General features: G+C 34.9%; 1 protein-coding gene across 1 annotated transcript; it reads left to right on the top strand.

The window, feature by feature from the left end:
- Window positions 1-915: 915 nt before the first annotated feature.
- On the top strand, window positions 916-25,051 carry LOC122008572. Its single transcript, XM_042564339.1, has 18 exons — window positions 916-1,069; window positions 1,449-4,477; window positions 4,676-4,826; window positions 7,381-7,538; window positions 7,653-7,732; window positions 9,172-9,303; window positions 9,370-9,486; window positions 9,730-9,822; window positions 10,440-10,517; window positions 11,818-11,874; window positions 14,129-14,864; window positions 14,945-15,000; window positions 17,776-17,852; window positions 17,987-18,069; window positions 18,180-18,259; window positions 18,476-18,555; window positions 19,629-19,674; window positions 23,597-25,051. The coding sequence occupies exons 2-18, from the start codon at window positions 1,501-1,503 to the stop codon at window positions 24,794-24,796; spliced, it is 6,201 nt and encodes a 2,066-aa protein (XP_042420273.1). The 5' UTR covers window positions 916-1,069; window positions 1,449-1,500; the 3' UTR covers window positions 24,797-25,051.
- The last annotated feature ends 999 nt before the right edge of the window (window positions 25,052-26,050 follow it).

Raw genomic sequence — 26,050 nt, 5'->3', positions numbered from 1 at the left:
GCATAACTTAAACTCTTTATAACACATCACAATATTTTTGTCGAATCTGATTACTCGAAGCACGATTAAACAAACATGTATTAGGGCTCCAAGAGGAATAATATGGGGAGGAGCGAGTAGTAGATGACAACGCTAGACTTTGAGAGGAGCAATATATAGTAATTAAGTGTATAAGAAAGGAGCAAGGTTTAGAGCTTTTGGGAGTTCAATAGATGAGTAGAGATTGGATCTTAACATTTAGGAAAGTATTTTCAAATTTGGCGAACGACGCGTTTTGTTGTTATCCAAATGACTCAAAATAGAAATTCATAATCTAACGGAATAACTATTCTTAGTTTAGCTATGTTATCCAACCGAAGAATACATATACCACCAATACTTTTGTTGGAACTTAATAACTCAAAATGTAAGATGAATCCCAAGATGCTTAAAATTCCTTTTGAAATCCACCACTTGAAACCTTCCCTCATCAACATCTATTAAACTGAAATCTAATTAAGATTAGAGAAAAATTAAAAAGATAAAATAAAAGATTTCAAACCTAAACGGCCAAAATCTTTGTGGCATAGGCCAACACTTGGATTGCATTCCTCCTCTCAAATTGTACATTTTACTATATTTAGGCACCCAAAAATATATTGTATTTACACACAATTATCATTTAATAATAAAATTAAGAAATAAACAGAAATTTTTTCTCCTTCGCTCCGCGTAAAGACCATGAGAATATATAACCCACACCCTAAGAGTGACTTTCCTGACGTGGAAGGATATTATTAGCTAAATAGGTTGGGCCCGGATGTGGGACCGCTCTCAGGATAAGAACGGGTGGATAGGTGAGCGAGTCGAAGAAGTATCTGCCCCCTCCGAAATCGTAGAAGGCAAGAAAAACAATTTCTATAAAGCGCCGCCGTCCTATTTATTTTCGTTTTTTGATTATTATTAAATCCGTAACACCAACCGAGACAGGGAGAGAGAGAGAGAGGAGAGAGAGAAAGGTTGGTTGAACGCCGACGAGGAGGCGATCTCTCGCTGAGTCTCCTTCCTTTATCGTCCCTAGGATCGTCAGGTATTCGGCGTTCCGCGTGTAATGTTTTTTTTTTTTGTTTGTTTTCTGAATTTTTGTTATTGGTTTGTTTTGGGACGATGTCGTTGGATTGTTTTGATGAAAGCGTGTTTTCGTCTCTGGATTGGCTGTTTCTGTGATTACGATTAGGGTTATCGCTTCCCCTTTGGGGGATTTTATTCCGGCGGATTTTCGGGTCGACATTTTCCAGGGTTTTCAATGTAGGTTTTCTATGGTCATATATTTGAAGGCTTTCTTCGGCTGTGTTCCTCTCTTTCTGCGCTCTTGATTTTTGTGGGCTCGGTAACGGGATAAAAACTGTTATTTTAGGCATTCAATTGATCCTTTTTTTTTGTTTTTGTTTTACTCTCTTCTATTTCAGGTGGCTGGATCATTTGTCGAGCAATTTGGGTATGATTTAGGTTGTCTTAGAAATGAGGGGTTCCTTTGGCGATCGAGATATTTTGTTTGGACCGCCGGGAGCATTTGGAGATGAAATACTCGAGGGGAACAATGATGGGCTTATTTATATAACAAACGAGGAGGAATTACCAAGCTTTGAAGAGTTTTCCGTGCTGGTGGATAACAATACTGGTACAACTGAAAAGGCGTTCAATAATGTGAATGGATATACCCATCTAGAAGAAATCTCTATTTTCAATTCTGGAAACAAGCATGCAGCATCCATCAAGGAGATAAAGGATGTAAATGAAAAATCTGGTTGTTTTATTGGAGTTGAGGAAGAAAGAAATACACTTATTATACAACAGGGAGTCTCAGCTGAAAACCAAAAAACAGTTGCAGCAAAAGGCTTTGCTTCCTCCATATCGGATAACTGGACGGGTAATTCTGTTGTATCTATGCATAGAGCTGGATTATGTGTCGAGGATATGAAGGAGACTAATGAAAGTTGTGAGAACCATTTGCCATCTTTTGAAAAAAATGGCCTTCTTGTTGCGGACCAAGGTCTGTGTGTTATTCCACCAGATACAACTACAGATGTGGTACCTAGAGAGTCTTTGAGCACAACTTGTTTTGATTGTGGTGGCAGAGGTATTCATTCTAGTGCTGATAACAGGAAGGAGAACACTGAAACATACGAAAGATCTGTTTGGTCTGTCAAAATGAATGATTACCTCGACTTAGAGGACAAACAGTTGTTAAAGGGTGCAAAGATTATTGATGAAGAAAAGCATCATAGAATTCCAAGCTTGTCATCATCACTAAAATCTACAGATGTTTATGAAACTTCTGCAGCAGCAGGTGCCTTAAAAGTTGAAGATTCAATTGCTCTGTCCTGCAATGAGAAAGGTTGCAAGAGAGGTGGAATACCTCCTCTGGGTTATCCTGGACTAACAATTGATTGCTCCTCAATCAGCGTTGATGGATTAATGCCTCAGCAAGTGGAACCTTGCATTACTTTTTCTGATAACTTGGATGCTACATGTGTTGGTTCTTTTGTAGTTGGTAAAGTGGAGGACACACTTTTTTTAGATGCTGACAGACTTGAATGTAGCCTTCCCAAGGATAAACTACCTGTATTAGATTGTGGCAATGGTGAAAAACATGAGCCATTTGATTCACTAGATGACCAGGGGTTATGCTCAAGTTCCTTGAGAGAGCTGAGACAAGATGCTTTTTGTGTTGAGGGGAAATTTGTATCACCTCAGCAGACTGTTGACGGAGCTGTTTATCTCGTTTCAAACATAGCTAGAGGATTAAGTGAAGGTTCCCTTGAGGAAGTTGCTTCTTGCTTCTCAGGAGCGGGATCATCCTTGCGGCAGTCATTCACCGCATGTACTGCTGCATTGGGTCACTCTTTTGATCCCTCACCAGGAACCAATTATGACAGAACAGCCACTGGTAATTTTAACATGTCATCTACTAGCTGTAGCAATGTAAAAGAATCCTGTGGAAAGGTGAGTGAAAGGGGGATGGTTGATTCAAAACTTGATCCTACGATTGTCTTTAGGCGAACCAATCCAAAGCGTGCTGTGTCCTTGAGAAATAAACAGATGGATTCAAAGCCCAATCACTTAACTAGAAAAAGGAATAAAGCAAGGAAGTGCAAGACTGTAGCTGATGCCAGTTCATCATTTTCAATACAAATTAAACCCACAAGGAAAAGAAGCTGCTTCAATAGAATGGCACGAAGATCTCTCTGGGGTGAATCTTCCAACTTAATGACATCTTTCACAGTGAATGATGGGTCTGGAACATCCACTTTTGTTTTGGATCAGATTCAGAATAAACCCTTTAAAAGAACTCAGTACCGAAGAGCTAAAGGGGAAATACAAACTGGTAGCAGGGGTAATATTGTTAAATCACTGCAAACACAATTATCCTTTTCAACTGATTCCGCCCACCTAAAAGATGAAAATAATTGGCAACTGAATGTCCTGAATGTTGCTGATTCACATTGTTCTCTAGAAGGCCGTGATATTGCTTTACCAAACTCAAGTAGTACTGCTGAAGTGGGCATACCCAATATACATGGCGAAGCTGGTGTGCTTGCTCATGTTGTATCGTTTGTTCAACAAGATGGACAGCAAGCTGATAAGGACATTGAAAGTACTCTAACACAAGATGTATCTGTTGATGACATGCTTGGGGAGTGCCCTGGTGTTTCATCTGAAATGGGCCTGGAAGCCTTGGTTCACACGGTTGTTGAAAAACAGTTGCTCGATCAAGAATCTTCACCTGACTCTGATATTTATAATCCAATTGCCAGTGCCATTCCCACTGATACTGATATTTTGAGGCTCCAGGATGCTGGAGAAGATCATGAGTCAGTTTTACCGTTGGATATGCAGCATCAAACTGGAAATAAGAAAGTCTTGGTAGAAAAAGTTGAAAAGACCATGCAAAAAGCATATGACTTATATGAGGATACTTTGATCAATGATAAATTTCAGAATTTAAAGACTGAGAACATAGCTGCAGAGCCTTTAAAATATGTTAGGAAGAAACGCAATGGATATAGGGGAAAAAATCTTGTATCCTTAGAGTCTAAAAATGAAGCCAACATGAAAGCTTCCATAAGGTCATTTCTTGGTGAGTCTAGTATCCATGGAAAGGCAGAGTTGGACCACAATGAAGAACCCTTGCAAGAGCTGGAGTGCAAAACCTGGACATTGCCTGATAATTCTATCAGGAATATACAGCCAGAAGGAGAATTGTTGATGTCTGATAAAATTAAAGGAAAGAAAGTAACAAAAAGTGGCAGAATGAGTTTGGTTAAAGGGAAAGCAACTAAAACTGATTCTTCAAGACCTCACAGACTGAAATCTTTTGACAAAAAGAAACATGATGTAGTGAAATTAGAGAAGACAAGAAACAAAAAGAAAAACCAGATACTAGATGCTGGCCAGGAAGTTTGCAGGAGCACATCAGGGTCTCCAACATTAACTTGTAAGTTAATTGTAATTGATAAGTGGGAAATTTTTGCTTGTTATCAAGCCTAAACTACCTCAGCTTATAAATTTTATCACCTTTCCTTTTAAAATCTTAGCCTGCTAGACATGAGGTACTTATGTTAGGAATTGACATGATTTCTATTGCAATGTAACTTTTGACATAGTTCTCTCGCACTTATTTTGGTACCTGCAGGTAATGAGTCGGAACTGAAGAACAGTAGCACTGGATTAGATAGTCAATCTCTACGAAAGAGGCAAGCATGGGTGCTTTGTGATGATTGCCAGAAATGGCGATGCATTCCAACTGCTCTTGCAGATACCATTGAGCAAACTAACTGTAACTGGTATGGAATTGCCACTGCAATTTTGTACTAATATATCTTATATAATGTTTTATGATTTCCTCTATTCTACTTTAGAAACACTTGCGCTTAAATCCTATATGGTTTATGGAATGGATAAATAAATGGCTATTATTGTTTATTAGTCATTTAGGAACTAATCACCATATTTAATGTTTACTTGAATATTTATGATGTGAGACTTGATTCCTGGGACAATAGTCTGTTTTTTGTCAGATATATTACTAAAACCTGAATGTTTGATGTGGAAAAAATCTAAAATGATTTGCATTACTGAGTATTGTCTGGTGGGAGTTCAATGCATTTTGATCATTTGATTGGGAGAAAATAGAAGCTTTAATGCAGTCAGGCTGCAGTGCTAGAAATCGAGATGTGTTCTTTTTTATATTAAATGTTAGATTGCTGTGAGAGAGTAACCCACTAAATTATTTGACTACAAGGACACTAAACTTGAGACATCCTTTTTTATGGTCAATTTTATGTTGATGACAGAGTATACCACATAAATTACTTAACATTGTATTTTTTCTCACAGAGAGTTTTGATTGGCTGTCATATAATTGTACTAATTCTTGGTGCTTTAGGGCATTTTGAAGTGGTTACATCTTTGAAGTGTCAAGGTTTTGTTTGGTAACTAAAACTTCTCTATTTTTAGTTTGCATTTTTTGGAAACTAAAATAAAATCATTTAAAATAAAAAGAAAAAATATTGATCACATCATTCCCCTCAATAAATTTAAATGTGTAAAAAGTCAATTCTAAGTATTTATTTTATTTATTTTTTTTAACTTTAAGACTATTTTCTAAGAAACGAAATTCTAATAAAGTCATTGAGAATTAAAGAAAGAATTATCACATCGTTCACCTCTAATGAATTTAAATATGTAAAAAAGTCAATTCTAAATATTTTTTTTTTCAACTTTACTATCCTATTTCCTAAGAAACGAGAAAAGATTTTAGATTTTTTTTTTGTAATAAAATTCTGAACCAAAGTGGGCATCATAACACAGTGACAGCCTCTATACTGAATCTCCAATCACCATTAGCTTTTATTGGAAAATTCCTGTGCTTGACTTGTTTATACAAAAGGTTTGCCACAGCAATTGAATAAAACCATAGTGAAATGACCAGGATACACATGCACTTTGATAGAATAATATCTAAAATATCCTATCAATGACCCATGGAATTAGCAAATAGGTCATACATATGACCTTGGAAAACTCTCCAATTTTAATTAAGATGATTTTCCTGTTGCTTTTTTCCCACTTGCTTGTGTTGCATAACAACAATCTGTTGGAGAAGAACATGACTTGCTCATCCCATCGCACCTTCTTTCTGCTCTGATTGATCCAATTTTAACCTAACAAGAATACTTTGGTGATTTCAATAATTGAAATGATCACATACTCTGCTATTTATGATGACATGCATTTCGGGCATTGTATTTCATTTTCTTCTCTATTTTCTCACCTCTTTTCTCTATGAATTTGTATGAATTTAGAGGTATCTTTGTTCTAGTTTTCATTTTGCTTGCATGAGTATAATGCGTCTAATATCTCTCACTCTAAAAATCTACATGTCGCATATGTTTGGTGGTTGTTATGATATCTCATTCCATTGTGGCGATCTAAATATTGACAAATAATGATAAATATAAAATGAAGCAATGCAATAAACATAGTGCAAAAAATATAATAATAAACAAATTAACTGCAAGTAAAACAATGTCAATGATTGTATTTTTTTAATAGAGAACAATATGATAAGTTTTTGTATGCTTTTTATATATATAATATTTGAAAACTGATTAAATATGAAAAGGGATTTTCAAAGAGACAATGCGATAATACTTAGATAATGCAAGATTTGTCGATGTTAGTAGATTTATGTCAGCTCTAATTGATGAGATGATATCCTTTTTCAAAAAACCCTTGTATTCCCTTCTGTTGATGTAGTTTTTTTTTTTTTTTTGTTTTTTTACAGTTTCTGTTGCTGCAGTAACAATATATTTCTGGACTGAAATGTAAATTTTCAAAAATTTCTAGACTACAATGCACAGATAGGGTCACAAGTAATGCTACACTGTAACAACATTTTTTTTACCTTTTGTAGTTTTTGCTAACTGCAATTGTTTAATGTTGTTCAACTTTTTACCACCCTCCTAATCTCAGATACTTTATACCTTGAGTAATTTTGTACATGCTTGAGCTTAAGAAGAATGAACTTTAGCTTCTTGCAGAGGCACCAGTTCACATGCGAAGAGCAAAACATCGCTGCCCATAACAGACAGAATAATTTGTTTGATGAAAAATTGTTTTAGTTTTCTACCTTTGTATCAATTTACTAGATTCTTTCATGTATTTGAGTAGATAACTGTCTTTTGTGTTCTCTATATGACTGCTTTTTGGTGAGAAATGCTTTTTAAAAAGGTTTTTTGGTGATGTAATGGCATGTTTTATTGGTTTGGAACTGATATGTGTCTTACAGATCCCTTTAGCTATGCACTAGACTTACACGTGTTATAATGTTTCCAGGACTTGCAAGGATAACACAGACAAGGCATTTGCTGATTGTTCTATACCACAAGAGAAGACAAATTCAGAGATAAATGCTGAATTGGATATTACTGATGCTTCCTGTGATGAAGATGCTCCTAAGAAAAATTTTGTTTTACCTGTAAAGTCAAAATTAGGTTGGTAGAATCATGAGCTATTTGATAAAGCAAATATAGCAGTCATATAACTAACATGTACTTGAGCATTTTAACAGTTATCCTTTTGATCCATATTCTTTCTGTCATTTTCAGCTAACCAGCCAGCTCCTTGGGTACATGTCAAATCCAATGTGTATCTTCATCGTAGTCGGAAAAGTCAGACAATTGATGAGGTTTGGAGCAATGTCATCACTTAAAACTCTTTTATGCAGTAGTGTAATTAGTCTTTGATTTTCAGAGTGAATTCTGTTTTCATCAAGAAAATCTTTTATGCATATCTTCATTTTGTAATTATCGTGAACTTTCTTTGTGGAACAATAGATGTACAGCAGTTGTCAATGTTGACAAGGATTTGGAGTTAATTGAGAAAATTTCTTTACCTTTACTTTTCATCCTGCATTGTGTGGGAGCTATCCCACCATGTATCTTCCCTAGAATTGATGTGATTGCCGTTGTCATGGTATCTTTATTTTATGCATCTATTAAGAAAATGGGAATACTACTGAAGTGTAGCTTACATATGTTTTTGCTGCTTATACTAACAAACCAATATTAAGGCTGAAGTTGGTTTCATGTAGGGTAAGGATGTTGGGATCTGGAGTAGATTTTGTAGATTAAAACAATTCTAGTTTTGATTCTTTCCTTTTGTTCCACTTAGGAAAGATACAGTAAATAGAGGTAAGTAGTAGTTCAGCACACTGTGAGAGATGAAAGACGAATAGGACATTTGACCAACATGAATATTAGGATAAAAATGGGCAGGAAGTGTACTCAAATTGTCAGGGTAATTACAAAGGAAACTTTAATAAAGTTGGGTATCTTAAAGGAATAAAGATATATATTCTGGTGATAAATGTCATACAAATTATGATTTAAATTTAATCTAATGAATGCTCTACAGGTATGTTGCTGTGTGATTTTCCACCCTTTTTTCCAAAGAAGCGTGTTGAGCAAAGGAACTGTAACTAGTGAGAGTATTTCATTTTGCCTCTATTTTTATTAAGAAACTCAGACTGACCAGTTAAATCAGTTCAACCAGGAGTGGAAAGCAAAATTTGTCCAGTCCAATTAATAGAAAACATTCAGTGAACTGGAAAACCTAATCAGTAGGGCAAACGATTCACCCTTTAGTTTTAGCTTCCAAAACATTTGGTTTTACCTCTTCAGCAAATTGCCTTGAATTTCATTATTGTCAAAACACTCATTCGCCTTTGTCTGCAAAATGCACCTTCATTGTTTATAATATGTGAGTATTGGGGTCAATGTAATTTTATTATTGTTTGTGCTTGAAGTCTCTCTCTGAGATGCTATCCCATCAAGCTTGAAAGTCATTCACTGACCAGTTACCATACTACTGTCCGTGTGTAGAAATGCTTTTGACTTTCATCTAAATTCGATGCTTTGAAAAATACTGCTAGTCATCAGCATAGCTATTCTTCCTGTGTGTTAATTTAGTGGGTGGCATACCTCTTAGGTTTATCTTGCTTTCTCTTTTAAAAGAACTGTTTTTTTCAATTAATTCTTCCTTTTTTAGATGAATATGCAGGTTCTCATTGTTTTTTGTCCTCCTCATCATCAACATTTTCCCTTTGTTTGTTTTTATAAAAAGCAGATCATGGTTTGTCACTGTAAGCCTCCTTCAGATGGCAGTTTGGGTTGTAGAGATCAATGTTTGAACCGGATGCTCAACATAGAGTGTGTCAAAGGAACCTGCCCATGTGGGGAGCTTTGCTCAAATCAACAGGTCTGCATCTACTACTTATTGGTTGAACATATGGACTGTGTTTCATAGTAAATTTTTTGGAAGCAGTTCCAGAAACGCAAATATTCCAGACTCAAGTCTATTCCTTGTGGGAAAAAAGGATTCGGGCTCCAGTCGCTTCATAATGTTTCCCGTGGACAGTTTCTCATTGAGTATGTAGGAGAGGTAGAATTAAAATTCCTTTTCTGGTCTTCTTACTTATTCTTTTTACAATGGGATAGATGTGTGTATATGGTGCATGAATGTGATTTATTGTTCTTCTAACAAAAGTTTCAATTTTTCATTAATTTATTTGCCTGCCTCATCAATTGACAATAATGACAATTCAACATACCGACAAAGTTGAATGATCATCTTGATCTTTCTTTTTAATAATTAACTTCACTGAGTTCTCAGCTAATTTTCTAGGTTCTTGATTTTGCTACATATGAAGCCCGTCAAAGAGATTACGGTTCCCGAGGTCAGAGGCATTTCTACTTCATGACCTTGAATGGTGGTGAGGTTTGGCCTATTCATCTTACCCTATCTTTTAAACACCATTGCTCTCATAGCATTTCAATGCTAGTTGCAACATATCTTGGCTTGCAATATGTAAAAAAGACTTTTGGATTTTCTTCACTATACTTTACGGAAAACATTAGATGATTGAGTTCTTTTTTTTCCACATTGTGCTTAAAGACGAATAAAGATCTGAGTCATAGTGGGGGCAGGAATCATTGATGATTTCTTTTCTAAAATCATGAGTGCAAGTTGTGGTTTTGTCGTACCCTTGCATCGATTGATGCTTGCCAATAATTTTCAATGTGGATGTCTTTACAACACTGTTACTGTTATATGTTACAGAAAATGTTAGATGGTTGAGGGGTTTTTTTTTAAAAAAATATTTTGTGTTTACAGACGAATAATATCTGTAATGGAAAGATTCACAGATTGCTTTTTCAAAATCATGATTGCAAATTTTTTACATTTCCCAATTATTGATGTATCACTATCTTTTATCAAGTAGGAGAAAATTAACAGAAAATATTAACTACATAATAGTCAATCAAGTGGATCTTATGCATGTTAGTTTGTTAATTTTCTTCAGATAACTAGGCTTCTTTTTCTACTTGATTCAGGTAATAGATGCATGTGCAAAAGGAAATTTGGGACGTTTTATCAATCATAGTTGTGAGCCTAATTGTCGGACTGAGAAGGTTATTTTTTTTACTCTATTTCAGCTTTTACTACATGTTATTAAGCATGTAATGCATATTTCGGAGAACCTTCAGTGTTCAAGTGTTTATCCAGGAAGGTGTAATTTGTTTCATAGAGCATTCACTATTTTAACTAAAAATGGAATTTTCAACTGTAATGCTTAACTTGGATCACTTCATTTTAAGATTTGCGAAGGGACTTTATGTTCAAAGAAGCTGTGTCTTTTATTTTTTATCAGGAGCATAATAACCAAGAAAACAACTGTGTTGTTAGTTAAGATTCTGCAAGTAATTTTACTGTAAAATAAGCTGATGCACATTGTTAACTTCTTGTTTTATTTTTTAAAGCAATACTGTCTTATGGAGTTGTGTAAGCTCTATTTACTGTAACATATTATTTTTATTAATGTATGTGACACTTCGATGAAACACAGATTAATATAACTAACACATCAACAACAATTTATTTTATATATCCTCCTATTCAATGTGAGACTCTCTACTGACACCAGTCAGTCTTTGCTAGTTTCAATTTCTCTATGCTGTCTAATGTCAATATATGGCTGTTGCCAACCTATGTCGACCATATGGTTGTTGCAGGCTGGTCTGTCTTGACTTCATCTGGGAGTAGAGAAACTATTCAGCTTAATCCCATATGTTCTAATTACCTATAAGAAAACAAATTTTTTATTTTTATATTTTATTTCATGTTTAATGTATATTGGACGTCAATAATATAACTAATATATCAAAAATAATTTAAGGTAGAGTAGGATCCTCTCTACTGATATCAGTTTGTAAGAGCATACTGTTAGGTCATGCTGCCTGTGTTTGCATTAATGAATGCTTATGGATGTTTAAATCTTCGATTGGCATGGGTGAAGCTTAATTATTTTAGAATGAAAGCAAACATAAAGAGGTGAACTAGAGTAAAATAAGCAAAGAAAATTTCACATTGAGAACTTCTGCAAATCAAGCCTGTAAGAAGAGAAATAAAGTGGTGACAGAGATAGGGAGAGAAAGCACTGGAGAGGGAAGATATCTTGAGTTAGGAAGAGAAGAGGCTGGGAATGTGTGGTATGGGGTGAGAGAGGACATGTATAGAGGAGAGATCTGCTTGGTTACTACACTGGCTGCCATGTTCTATTTCTTTTTACATCCAATTTCTTTTGTTATCTGGATAAATTGTTGAATATGTTTTAATTTAAAAACAAATATCCTTTGTTTATCTTCATTTTCCTTAGTATATAACTTGTTAATATATTTATATAATTTGGTTATATATTTTCTTGACAAGCAGTGGATGGTAAATGGAGAAGTTTGCATTGGACTATTTGCAATAAGGGATATAAAAAAGGTAACATTTCTTTATTTTAAATTCTTTTCTTTATATCAGTTGAACTGAGGTTATATGTTTGATGTTTTAGGACTGCCTACCTTATTCTTCAAATTTTTATCTGTTAATAGCAACAGATGTAGCTTTCATAATAGGCATGCAATTTTCCATTTTTTGTGTGGCAAATACTAATATATATTACTCTAGTGTGAACATATAATTGACATAGAAAAGCATTTTTAAGGGAAAAATGTAAGAAGACAGTCTTTTTTATGTTTTGAGGAATTGCACTGAATGAATGGAACAAAAAAAATTATTTGAATTGTATTTAGATTATAAAAATTAAACATTGAAGAAACAATTCAGTCACACAAAGGCCAATTTCTGGAGTTTGAGCAGACTTTAAGTAGAATTTAAGTGACACATTAAGAGCATGCACCCAATCATCCCACCACTTTTTTTCCAAATGAAGAAATCCACTTTTTAGAATCCTCACATATATGTCTCCTCAAACATTACCAAACAAGGGACAAACTTTCTGATACATAAGAGAACTATATCGACCCTTCATCTAAAAATAATCAGTAAGTACCATTTCAATCAGAGAGATGGGATGGACAATCGGAGTTCTTTGCTGGGTTAACTTCCGTCAATGCCACTCCTTAATGAGATCATGAGTAGTCACCCACTCCTGAGTCAATCATAGCTCCCAATGACCAGAACCATCATTAGGTAAACGACAAGGATCATTCAGCAGCCAGGATCCTGGGCTCATCTTCTAACTTATTGCTTAACAAGACGACTCCAACCATCTTATTTCTTCAGAAATATTGTGGAAAAAACTTTATATAACACAGTTCAGAGTCTGAAGTAGTAGATCATGTGGATTTCTCCAGGAATAGCTGGAAGAGCAGTAGCTTAGTTACACCATACTTTCTTGGCTAACCAAAGAGAATGTCCAAGTTCTTCAGGAACTAAAGCTTTTTTCTTCTACCATTCATATGGTGGGTTTCTTCAATCAATCTTGTTGATGTTCCCTGCCCACATAGACTAGTGTTCAATTATATAAAATTATTCTTGTCACAGCTCAAGTGTTTGAGATAAGTGGTTAACAATATGACATGGGAATAAGAGCATTAAAGTTCGAATCCTGTGCATGTCAAAATAAAAAAAAGGCTCGTACCTCTAGGTCATAATGAGCATGAGGGAGCATGTTGAAGAAAGGATGCTCCATGTTCATTATTCCGCATGGACAAGTGTGGTGGTCTTGGTCCTCGCCTAACAAGTCAAGGCAAGCTTTTGAGATAACTGCTGAGTCAACCTTAACAAATTCATTACATGGACCATTGTTGGACTGCTTCAACACATCAAGTCCGTGTATTACTTTGGCTTGATGCCACTGAGGAAAATATGCTAACCATCAAAATTTCATTTTAGCCATTAAGGTGCTACAAAATCTGTCCTTTTAAAATTTTGCTTAGCAGCAGATGTTGAAAACCAGCACAAAGTAACCTTGTCTTATATAGTTCCTTTTGCTTTCCTACATAGTTATGTTGGCAGATTGAATAGTGACTGTAGTACATCTGTATGATATCACTTTTGCTCATGTGGAAGAAAAGCACATCTTGGAGCAGAATGCTACGTGAAGTCTTTAAAACTCTTCTAATAGGGAATTTCACAATCATATGCACAGTTTATCATTAAAGTGTCAGAAAATTGCTTAGGTGCAGAACATTGGTTTGTGGTTCTTTTATAATAAATTTGACTAACAATTCCCTAAGCAGGCCAAAAAGGTTAAATGAAAATTAACACCCTTAGAATATCAAATTCATGGGGTCACCAAGTTAAAGTACCATGAAACAACTTATAGTAGCAATGCGATGTCGATTATAATGAAGATCCTAAGTATTGGGAAGTATAAATCGTCAATAATTGGTGAAACTACTGGAATGTCAAGATCATGCATGCTTGTTCCTTGTCAATTCAAATTCCTTCAGTATCTCTAATGGAACTATAGAATTTCAATCTTAAATGCTTGATTAAGTAGGAATTTGTTAGAATTGAAGCTATAAGGGATAGAGGGAGAATGATGAAAGTTTAGTTAATATAATAATAAGTGATTTAATTCATTTAAATATCATCAATGGTTTCCTACTTTAGTTGCACTTGTATTTGCATTCTCTTTTTTTGAGAATAGATTTTGACATATCTTGCTTATGATATCTAGTATCTAGGATTCTTCTGCTATTTCTTGTTTATGCATGGTCTTTCCCAGGGCGAAGAACTCACCTTTGATTACAACTATGTACGAATATTTGGTGCTGCTGCCAAAAAATGTGTTTGTGGTTCTTCTGTTTGTCGAGGTTATATTGGTGCTGATCCATTGAGCACCGAGGTAATTGTTCAAGACGATACTGATGATGAATATCCTGAACCCATTATGGTCCACAAAGCTAGTGCAAAGGCATCATATATTGATATGTCAAACTCTGATGCGCATGATTTCCTTGTGAAAGATACATACGTTTCTATTGAAAAAAAGAAATTATTAGATGAGTGTTCTCCAGTCTCAGTGACAGATAATTGTCAACAATTGAAAGATACCTTATGTGCATCTAGCCATAATGACACCGTATTCACTGGTCTTGGCAATTTAAAGGCCCGGAATTCTGTTTCTAGACGCATGAATGAGGTCAAATTACCTGAAGACAGATCAAACACATTGGATAATCAAAAGGAAGAGATCCTTTGCTCTCCCTTGATAGATGTTCAGCAAATTAATTCTCCTTCTAAAGCTTCTCCGTTGATTGCTGACGTCATTACTGATTCTGTAAACATTGCCTCAACATCTGATACTAGTAATGAGCAACTAAATATGGTAAAAACTAACATTCCAAAGTCATCTCAGTCAAGTCAAATGGTAAAAAAAATCAAGCCATGTGTAAAAGCTGTAGTGCCACCAAAATCTAAAAGATCATCAGTACAATCTAGCAATGCTGGGTTTGAGAGAGGTAACGGCCTTAATACTCATGGTATTGGTTGTTTTATGTCATGAACACCAAAATTTTAATTGGCCTCCCTAATTCTGCAGTTGAAAAAGAACTGAATGAGTTGTTGGATGCAAATGGGGGCATTAGCAAGCGGAAGGTTAGTTCTACTCCATTTAATATTGTGCTTCTTTAGGATTATATTCATTATGTTATTCTGTAACATAGATAAACATTAGTTTTACTTTCTTTTTGGACTATTTTGATATGCTTCACTCATCATCTGTTTTTTAAATGGAAGGTAGATTATATTGATGCTATTCAATCTTGTTCTTGATTCATTGTAAGGTAGTGGTTCTACTAGTTATGAGGTCAAACATTTGGTGTAGGTTACTGAGCAATATTTTGTATAGGCTAATATAAATTTCTTAGTAAAGACAATATTTAAAATGCATATGCAGGAAATGTGGGTTGAGTAATCACATAACACATTTGTGGTATGTGAAGGCATGGATGGTATTTTTTTTTTTTTTTAAATAAGAGCATTAATTATTGTGACAATGATGTATAGCTTCATATGATTAAAAAATATGAGTTATCTATTACTTAAAAGTTTGGGTTGTCTATTAAATGATACAACAAATTAATCAACCTAAACAACCAAGATAAACAAATTTGCATTTAACATTTGATAATTAAATTAATTATTCTAAGCAATTTATTATTTTGTACAAGTGAATATGAATAAAAGGTGTATAAAATAAAGAACATGTAAATTATAATAATGTGTAATGTATAATGCAAGTTAAACCAATTAACATAATTCATCGATAACAACAACCAAGTCTTATCCCACTAGGTGGGGTGGGCTATTCATTGAACATTTGCCATAGTTTGATGCTGGTTGACAATCTAACGCAACCCTCCTTTATCCGGACTTTGGACCGGCCATGATGAGATAGTTAGTCATGGGTAGAGTTAATTAACATAATTCATATAAAAGAAAATTTATACGTAATACTTAATGTATGCTTCTTATTTGTCTAGATGTATATTCGGCTAAAGTGGTTAAAATATGGTGTCGTGTCGTGTCGTGTCGTGTCGTGTCGGGCAGCACAGTTGAATAATGACACTAATAATGATACTAACCAAGCAAGGGTAAGGTATCCATGTCTGGAAGTGAGCTACAAGAAATTTTCCACAACTTCTGCCTCTAAAATCAAAATAATTATGATGAATAATTCAAAATTTACCAAAGGGATTAACGGTGAGATCCAACCTTGATAAAAGGATTCCTTAACAACCAATGCACTTTTCACAAAAGAAAGATAACTTTGTCATAGGTCAGCTCCAAACCATCACAGAATCCGAACATTAGATCTCAAGAAATTGACCAACAAAAAGAAAGAAAAATAAATCCTCCACTTACTTGGCAGAGGCTACAAACCTATGAAATTATCTTGGTGAAGAGATCAAAGGTTGGAATCACAACCATGCCATCTAATAACCTGTGATTAAGGAACAGAAATGGAAGAAGGATGCTCACTCATAACCAAAGGAATTGAATTGGAACACAATTGCAGGAGCATATACTGACTATTAATCCAACTGCTGATCATAGAGATTTCAACACCATGGATATTTCAACAAGGAATTGGTAAAAGATGGATTAAGAGGTGCCACCCGATTCATAGTGATCAAAATGTCACAGCAATAAATCAAAAAAGAAAACACAGATGAAGGGAAATCTCACCAACAAAGAAGGTGCTTCAACAATCAGTTTGTGACCAAGGGACAATACTGGCTTTGACTGCTCAAGCTGTAAAAAAACAATCGAGGAAACATCAATGCTGTCTAACTCTAGTTGAAGCACCACAGAGGAGAGGGAAGGGAAAACTCCATCTGTGCTTATCGGTGACCACTCAAAAGAAAGAGTCAAGGCCGTTTGTCTCTCGGTAGATGAAAACACAACAGGGCTTATAGGAGTTTGTTGGCATCACTGACAGGCATCATAGACCTTGGTTTGGGGTTTTTGCTCCTGAGGGATTTTCGGGACACAAGATAAGTGGTGGTGGGTGGGTGGGGGGAGTTGGAACGTGCAAGGTAAAGAGGTAGGGGTAATGAATATATTCTAGGAAAGAAACCCTAGATAAACCACTAATGACTAAACTAGAATTCTCTGTAGAACTGGTCCACTTCAATATTTGGATCAACCATTAAGCAAGCGTTTGAAGTTTAAATTAAACCCATCACGAGCCCAAGCTAAATCACTCATCAAATCTCACTACCACTAAGAAGACTACACCACTCCTCAATTCACCTAATCAGAGACCCAATTTAATCCCAACATTAACTTTAGGTACACCCTAACATGATAAAATTAGCTCCAACTTCACTCCAACTCAAGACCCCAATATAATCCCTAAAGTGATGCTCAAATGAATCCAACCAACATAGGTTCAATCCCTAAACATGGTTCCCTACAATAACAACAACAACAACAACCAAGCCTTATCCCACTAGGTGGGGTTGGCTATGTGGATCTTTCTACGCCATTGGGCTCTATCCCCTACTATATGATTCCCAACATTAGAGAAAAAGAAATAGAAGATGAAAATGAGAAAAAAAATCAGAATACAGTAGTAACATAAACAGTTTATGTGGATGATTTGCAAAATAATGGTGTAGTGTTTTGTGGGATACTCTTAAACCCCATGAAGCTACTAGTTGATAAGCATTGTGTGGTTACTTGCTAGCCTGAGTATATGTTGTTTAGACCTGCTTCATCTTGCCATTCACTATAATGTCTTGAAGTTATATGAATTGTTTTCTAAATTTTATTTGCTTAATTACAATCTTATCTATGCTAACGTTTTCATTTTACCATTATTATCATGTTTTATCCTCAATGTTTTATTTCTTTATTTGTGAACAGGATGCTACTAGAGGCTATTTAAAGCTTCTGTTTTTGACTGCAGCAGCAGGAGATAATGTTGGAGGCGCTTCTCAAAGGTAGTTGTTATGCCCCTTATGTGATTGGTCTATTGTTTATTGGATAAATATCTAACAATTTTAAAAGTTAGCTTTTATGCTGTTTATACAGTTGGTTATTATGTGGTGAGTATCTAACTTTCCATGGTATTTAGTATACGGGACCTTTCCTTGATTCTTGATGCACTCCTCAAAACAAAATCTCGGACAGTATTGATGGATATAACCAACAAGAATGGTATGTTATATTCTAATGCTTTGCATCGTCTAACATTTTTACAGTGCAAATGAAACTTAATGTTTGAAACATAATAAGCTTTTTTCTTCTTTTTGCTTTCTCTTTTTTAGGTTTGCAGATGTTGCACAATATAATGAAGCAGAACCGAAGTATATTTAGTAGAATTCCTATAATTCGAAAGCTTCTCAAGGTTAGCAAATTTATTCATTTTAGTATCATGTTCTTTTTAGATATTGCCTGGGTTTAAAGTCAACCCAATCTATAGTACACTTTTGTTTGCACCCTTCACTCGTGGAACTTATGATGTCTTTAATATATAGGAACATATATTTGTTGTGCAATTGAGTTATTAGTTTATGCTAAAATAACATATAGTTGCCTTCGTTAAATAACTATATTCATGCAGGTGCTGGAGTTTCTTGCATTAAAAGAAATTCTTACCCCAGAGCACATTAATAAAGGTCCTCCATGTAGCGGAATGGAGAGGTTAGAAGCAAATTATTAGAATATTTTTTGTTGTATTATTAGCTGTATGCATCATACAATTGCATTGCATTTGTGTTTATTTAGTTCAAATAATGAAACTTGTATATGATGCTTAGTTAACCTTGTCCCCTCGGGGTGGTGCGGTGGTTAAGACATAGGGTGTTGCCACATGAGGTCTTGGGGGTGAAACTTGGTGCGTCCGAGCATGCTTTCCCTCATGCCTTGGCCATCTGCACTAATGGCTAGTAGCCATCCGTGATTTACTTTCTTCGTGTTGGCCCATGGATGGGTTGGCGGGGGGCTAGCGAATTACCTTTTACCACATTAGTTAACCTTGATTTTAATCTTCCATGTGTTTGATTTGCATTTTATGTATATTTGATATATTACGAAATATTACCAAAATATCCAATGGGACTGAGCAAACCATTCAAGTATGATTTGAATTTAGTCGGTAATAATTCAATATGCCATTTACAAGTGACACTTTATAAGTATAGGACGTCAAGTAGTCTTAGGATGGTGGATATTAGAGTATAATAGTTGCCTTTTCATTGGTCCAATTGTTTTTGTTTGGGTTCTAAACTTACACAGCCTGCTATTATCCTGTCAACCTCTTGTGTGTGTGTGTGTGTGTGTGTGTGTGGATAGGACTTGGATATTGGTTGGTTTTAGAATGACTGATGTGTTTCTTGTCAATACATTTGATTGTGCATGCTCCATATTAAAGTAATCAAGTTTATCATTGATAAGAACTTAAAAGTTTATAGTTTCTTTTGTAAATTTCTTTGTCTCTTACCAAGGCAGATTTTGACCGGCTTACTGATGGATGAGGCAAACATACACAACCAAACAATAACTTGTCATTGTTGTGCACTACGGTTTCATATATGTACCATTTTCGGTAAATGAATTTTGGATGTGTTACCTTAGTTTGCGTTACTCATTTGTATCAGGTTTTTAATGATGTGCTGATCAACATTTCCAATCCAATCTTTATTTAATCTTTCCTCATATTGTATTTCAACATTGTCCTTGTATATCAAGGGGATTAATGACATTTCTCTGTACAGCTTCAAAGAATCAATGCTGAGTTTAACCAGGCATAATGACAACCAGGTAAACCTTGTAGTATTTCTGATCTAGATTGATTATATTTTTTCTGTCGTACTAGTGTTTCTGATCTAGATTGACTAATATTTTTTCTCATGATTTGTTCTTTCGACCATCATGTTTTGTTCTGATCACATTGACCAAATTTGTCTACCAGAGTTGAGTTGTTCTTGTTGCTTTTTCCCCCATTCATCTATTGAACTATAACTGCATCCTAATTTCTTCTGATTGCATTTCAAAACCATCATCGCATTATCATGAATCCATGTTAGTCCCATCATTTGGAGCTTTGTAAATATCTTTGCTAACTGTCTTTCCTAAAATCTTTAGGCGAAAGGGCATAAAAGTATATAATAAAGCTTTTAAATAATTGTGGTGGAACTTGGAAGCATAAGAAGTATTTGGCAATCATATATCAATAGGATAGTGTACTTTAATGTTTGTACTAATCTTATTACCATTGAAACTGCCACAAATAATGATATGTTCTTGTAGTTGTAGGTTTGTATCATTCTTTCTTATTTAAACTGTATTTGACAAATTATTAGGTTTGGTACCTAAATGGTGTATTTAATCAGCCACAAGTCATTATATTTTGGTAATTGTTAATAACGTACTTTAAATAAATTAAAACTTGCAATCAAGTTGAGCTCTAGAAATTAATGGTTTTAGGTTGAAATAGAAGTTTTAGCAATAATAAAATGGATGGAAAGGAAATCCTTGAGTTATTGTTTGGTTACTCAACAGAAAATATTGGTGAATTTTATATGAATGGAGATTAAGTGGAAAATTGGAGAGGAGCTTCTAAGGGCATGTGTTATCTTCTGGTACTTGTTAGTAAAAATAAAATTCAAAGGACTCTGGTCCCTTGTACAATCTGCCGAGCTTTGGGTTTTGAGTGTTGCACAATAAAATAATAACCAATGCATATAAAAATTATGCATTCGCAATAAAATATTAAGATTGATGTTTGACTAGGAGAGAAGTAGAAAAGTGTAATACTGCTTCATAAAAAAAGAGAATATAGAATAAGGTAGTATTATTAATGGTGACCTTAGATTCTATATTTTGGTAAGTTGAATAAATTCAGATTGCAGACTTAAGAGTACTTAAGATTGAGAAATTAAAATGAGGGGAATCCATTAAGATTAGAGGCTGTCCATTATTTTGTTCAAATTTGAAAACCTAAACCAAAATGAATAAAAAATTTCTTTTCTTTTTTACTATTGGCTTCGTTTAATTTGGGTTAATCAAAACATGACAACATTTTGGTTTGATTAACCATAAAAGAAACCAAACCACAATTTTTTTTTCTGGATATTAGAAAATATTTGTCATTGATATGTATTTTAAGTAATTCAACATTCATAAAGTTTTATGTTAGAAATACACAATTTGATATGAGAAAGTATAAAAAATTATGACGTGGTTGCTAAATCATTTGATTCAAACCAAACTGAAGTAATCAGATAAAATTCGATGCTGCTTGCTCCTTTCACAATGTGGGAATCTTTATGTGACATTCTTGTGGTATGTAAGATCTATTATGAGACCCATCCTCCACGAACAACATTCTTCATCTGTGTGACATTTTCTGTTGCTTCCTACACTATGCTACTCGCATGTGATACCCTTCATGTTCTTGCTTCCTTCACATTTCCTTCCATTAGAAGTGTCTCAAATCACTCGACATTTTATTTTTCATATATTCTCTTTATTATCTCTATGGAAGATATCATCATAATTGATGAAACACTGTAAAGATCACAGGGTTGAAAATTAATCTCCATCAACCTTTATTCGCACTTTTAGATTTGCGTGAAATAAGATATTTAATATAGAGGTGTTCACATAGGGGACAGATGTATATCTTTGAATAGAAATATCTGCTTGATATGCTATAGGAAATCAGTACACTCAATGTAGCCAATTAAAGCGTATGCAGATTCGAATGTTGAATTGATACCGGAGGAGAGGAACCATTAATAAATTTGAGAAAGTAGAATACTGGTTAGGATACTAAACTACTTTATAATTACAAGATCAGATATTGTTTTTAGTGAGTGTGATCAGCTAGTTTTTTCAAGTTCTATATTATGATCATCGAAGGTGGCAAGTGGCATCAACAATTCTATAGATTTGGAAAATGCATGGCGGTGTCAAAAATTTTAGACTTTGAAAATGCGCCAAGGAAAGGTTTTTTATATCAAGATGAATATCTTCTTTAAATCATGGGCTCCACTGATGTTGGTTGTGTATGTTTGTCCCCAGATAGTGAAATAGAAGATCTATATCGAGCTATAAGTACCTCCTGGTAGACAATCTGATTTTTTGGAAGAGCAAGAGGTAGTTTTCCATAACTAGATTGAGTGTATAGGCAAAGTATAGTGCTATAACACTAGCTACGTGGCAGCTTATTTTAAGTTAAACAGCCCATGAATGAATCAGAACTCGGACTTGAACATTCATGAAGATGTACTATGGAACCAAGCTATCATGCATTTCATCTCTTAGGGTGTGTTTTGTTCAAGTTAGCATGTATAACCTTGGTTATGTGATTACCAAGTAATCACATAACCAAGGTTGTGGGGAATAAAACATAACCAAATGTTGTTTGATTCAATCTAGGTAATGCAACAAAAACTTGTTTGTTTGAAGGTTTTAATGAATAATCTAATTTAATACGTTTTTTTATTTTTTCTTTTTCACGTTTTTCTTTATTTTTGTGTTTTTTATTTTTTATTTCTGTTCAGTTTTTTATTTTTTAAAATTTTTTTAAAGTTTTTTTATTTTTTAAAGTTTTTTTATTTTTTATACGTTTTTTATGTTTTTTTTCTATTTTTTATTTTTTTAATATATTTTTTAATTTTTTTTACTTTTTTATTATTTTTTATGTTTTTTAAATTTTTTTTAATGCTTTTTTTTATGTTATTTTATTTTTCCCCATTTTTTTATTTATTATTATTTTTTTTACATTTTTTTTCTATTTTTTAAAATTTTTAATGTTTTTTTTTACATTTTTCTCTTATTCGAGGGTATTTTGGGTAAAATTTTTTTGTTAACCCCAGAATCAAGAAAAATCTCAGTTTTCTGATTCCGGGTTGCATGCCCCTTTTGCGGACGTGTCGGGCATGGAATATTAATCATCGATTACCTAAATCAAACTGAGTTTTCGATGATAACTTTGGATGGATAACCAAGGTTATCAAGGATAACCCCCAACCAAATGCACCTTTAGTGTTCTATAGAGAGATATACATAGAGATTTATGGTCACTTCTCCAGTGAGACGGTGTAATCTATTAAGCTCTAACATATTTTGCTAGCTCCAATGATCAATTTGCAAATTTACTAACCAAGTCCTTAGTAGATCTCGAGATTGCATATATCTATAACAAACCAATTGAATTTTCTTAGTAACTTGAGCCAACTTAAGTGGAAATCTTAGGAACCTAATTATATATATCATGTAATACAATGTTTGAAAGTGTAATTTTATATTAATGAATAATAAAGCCTAATAATCTTTCCATGGCCTTCTACAATGTTGTGTATGTTGGATCATAGTGAGATTTTCTATGAAAATTATGTTGTTATTTATTTCACTTCAATTTTAATGCTTTTGATTTCTTTTCTGTTAAAATATAGTACTGTTAATGAGTAACCTTTTCAGATTATATTGTTAATGATTGTGTATGTTGGATCTCTTTCGAGTTCAATTCAATTTCTATAACCATCCGTACAGTTCTCCAAGTGATAGCCATTTCATTTTTATTTTTGATGCTGGTGCTTGCTAGTTGTTGCTTTACATTGACATATTTGTACCCAAGAGATGGGTGAAAAGATCGACGTCCTGTTTATGGACTTTTGTACTCTCTTTATGGACTTTTGTTCCATTGATTATTGATTAGCCTAATGTCTGTATGTAGGTTCAACAAATTGCTCGTAACTTCAGAGACAAGTGGATTCCTCGTACAATTAAACGAATTGAACCATCAGACCGAGATGTGGTACCAGATTCACAGCGATCCTACACTGCTCGGTCTCATTTACCACTCTTTCAATGCCACCTTGATCTAGGCTCAAGAGACAGTGATGCCATTGTGTGTGTTAGTGAACCGATGGAGCAACCAATTATTCCGACTTTACTCGATCAACATGGGGAAACATTTGCAAATTTGACTGATAATAATTCAAATTCTGGGACAAGGACTCGCAAACGGAAGAGTAGATGGGATCAGCCATCTGATGACAAAGTTTCAATTCAACAAAACATCTGGTCAAGAGAAGAGCAAACAACAGAACCATGTTTGAAACTTAAGAAAACTGCTTTTTCAAATGTTGAGTTTAGTTCTACAGCTGAAGTTCTGAGACACAGTTATGAGAGCCAGACTAAGGAGGATTGTGGAGCTTCAAGTGGGAAAACTTTGGTCCGGCGTAGCACAGATGAGGTACCTCCTGGGTTTGGTTCACCACTGAAGAATCATGTTTCTCATGAGCTAATTAATCCTAGAGGCGAAGTGGTTGTAGGTCATCGTCAGGATAGGTATCTCTCCCACATGACTGTGTCATATGGAATTCCGGTGACCCTCGTTCAGAAACTGGGAACCCCTGGTTGTGAAGTAGACTCTGAGGACCACAATCCTTGGAAAATTGCACCAAGCATTCCTTTCCACCCATTTCCTCCCCTTCCTTCATATCCTCGAGGACAACCAAATCACCAAAATCTTGGAACGGGATCTTTGAGTATCAGCTCAGCCCATGCCTCAAGTGCAACACACTTATGCAAACCAGGTGTCCAGGATTATCATTCAGCAGATGCTCCTGTTCAATCTGTATCAGCAGGAATGGCAGCAGATAAATCGAAAGCTTGGCCAAGGAACCCTCAGATACGGGAAAGAATGAATTGGAGTAACAATGGCCGTGGCAGGAGGTTCTTTCAGCCGGAGAGAAGGAACAACCAAAAATTTCGGCGGTGCGCTCCCTGGTCACAAGAAGGCAATGCTTCTGGACTTGCTAGTAATTCAAGATGTAGAGATAGTGGCAAGACCTTCAGGGATGAGAGGAAATACTGGCCTCCCTTCCCTCAGGAAGATTGTGTGAACTCCAAGGCTCAAAAAGGCAGATGAAAGTGTAGGCGTAGGAAAATCTGAGGGACATTGTTGGTGATTCCTGTGCTCCAAGTGTAAGAAATGGCAATGTTATCTCTAAATGTTCGTCGACAGCTAGGCATAATTGATGACCTCATTTAATTGAGAACAGTAAAAGAGAGGAAAAAAACAGAAAAGAAGAAAAAGATAGAAGCAGCAGTTGAAGCGCTTCTGTGTATCTCTTATTCTTTTACAAGCAAATTTGCGTCTAATTAATTTTCCCTTCAATCCTTCTTTTGGTTTGCTTAAACAAATCAAAAGTGCTGAACAATTTATGCTTTCAGGCATCAGCTGGAAGAATTGAGTTTCGCTACTCGTAGGATCAATGGTTAACATCATTGTGGAGTTTTCCCTTTCATGTTGGCAGATCTGTTGCTTTCATTTATACATTGCAATTTACTTCCGATTATATGCTCATTTTTAGGTCTCTTCACTTGTTTGCAAAGGTTGGAGGCAGGCAGATGGAAGAATAGGGAAGCGAGAAGGTAAACTGGTGTGTTTGGCTTTCGATATTTGATTTAATTCACTTGTACAAGGGGGCTTAGAAGCTGGGATTGTGCATTTTTGAGAAGTATAGTACGCAAATTATATAGGAGCGCATGTTGTATGCCTATTGCCTTGCATAGGAGCTCAAATAATGGGGATGGCAACCCAATGTTGCGCCTTGCTTGGCCTATGTTGGATTGGAATGACAAGAGGGGAAGGTAAATAGATCAATAACTAGTTTGAGTATCTATGCCCATATATTAAGTGTGATAGCATAAATATAATGCTAGCGCAAGCATTAAGGTGATCAAACCTAAGCTTCTTGGTACTGCGGGGAGGGATTTTTTTCAAGAGAGGACGAGCAAATTTGTTTTTTTATTATTTAAGAAATCCTTCTCAGAACCCTAGGAACAAACTCTCTAAATATAAGAACGACGATAGTAGAGGGCAAAACAATTTACGCATCTTACTAAAGGATATGGTAGGCACAATGGAGAAACTAGAATTGTTACAAATCCTGGAAACTTGAGAGATTCTGAAACCTTGATGACGCCAAACTCTTGAAGATATTTGGGCTCATGAGAGCACAGAGAATCAAAATTTTCAAGTGTATTGGTACTCAAGAACCACCCAAAGGAGCTTAAATGTCATGGTCCAACATGAACCTCATTCGCAGAAAATGACATCTTTAGTTGACCAAAATAGCTTCAATCAATTGACCGTACAAAAATCGGACATTGCTCAATG

The sequence above is a fragment of the Zingiber officinale genome, chromosome 8A (genome assembly GCF_018446385.1).
Source record: "Zingiber officinale cultivar Zhangliang chromosome 8A, Zo_v1.1, whole genome shotgun sequence".
Lineage (NCBI taxonomy): Eukaryota > Viridiplantae > Streptophyta > Magnoliopsida > Zingiberales > Zingiberaceae > Zingiber > Zingiber officinale.
Note: the sequence above shows the minus strand (reverse complement) of the source record. Positions and strands in the feature narration are given on the sequence as shown.

Excerpts from the sequence above, each read along its gene's own strand:
- LOC122008572 (XM_042564339.1), top strand. The coding sequence starts at position 1,501 with ATGAGGGGTTCCTTTGGCGATCGAGATATTTTGTTTGGACCGCCGGGA. Across the intron at positions 4,827-7,380 it reads GAGCAAACTAACTGTAACTG|GACTTGCAAGGATAACACAG; the intron begins GTATGGAATTGC and ends TAATGTTTCCAG. Across the intron at positions 15,001-17,775 it reads GGGGCATTAGCAAGCGGAAG|GATGCTACTAGAGGCTATTT; the intron begins GTTAGTTCTACT and ends ATTTGTGAACAG.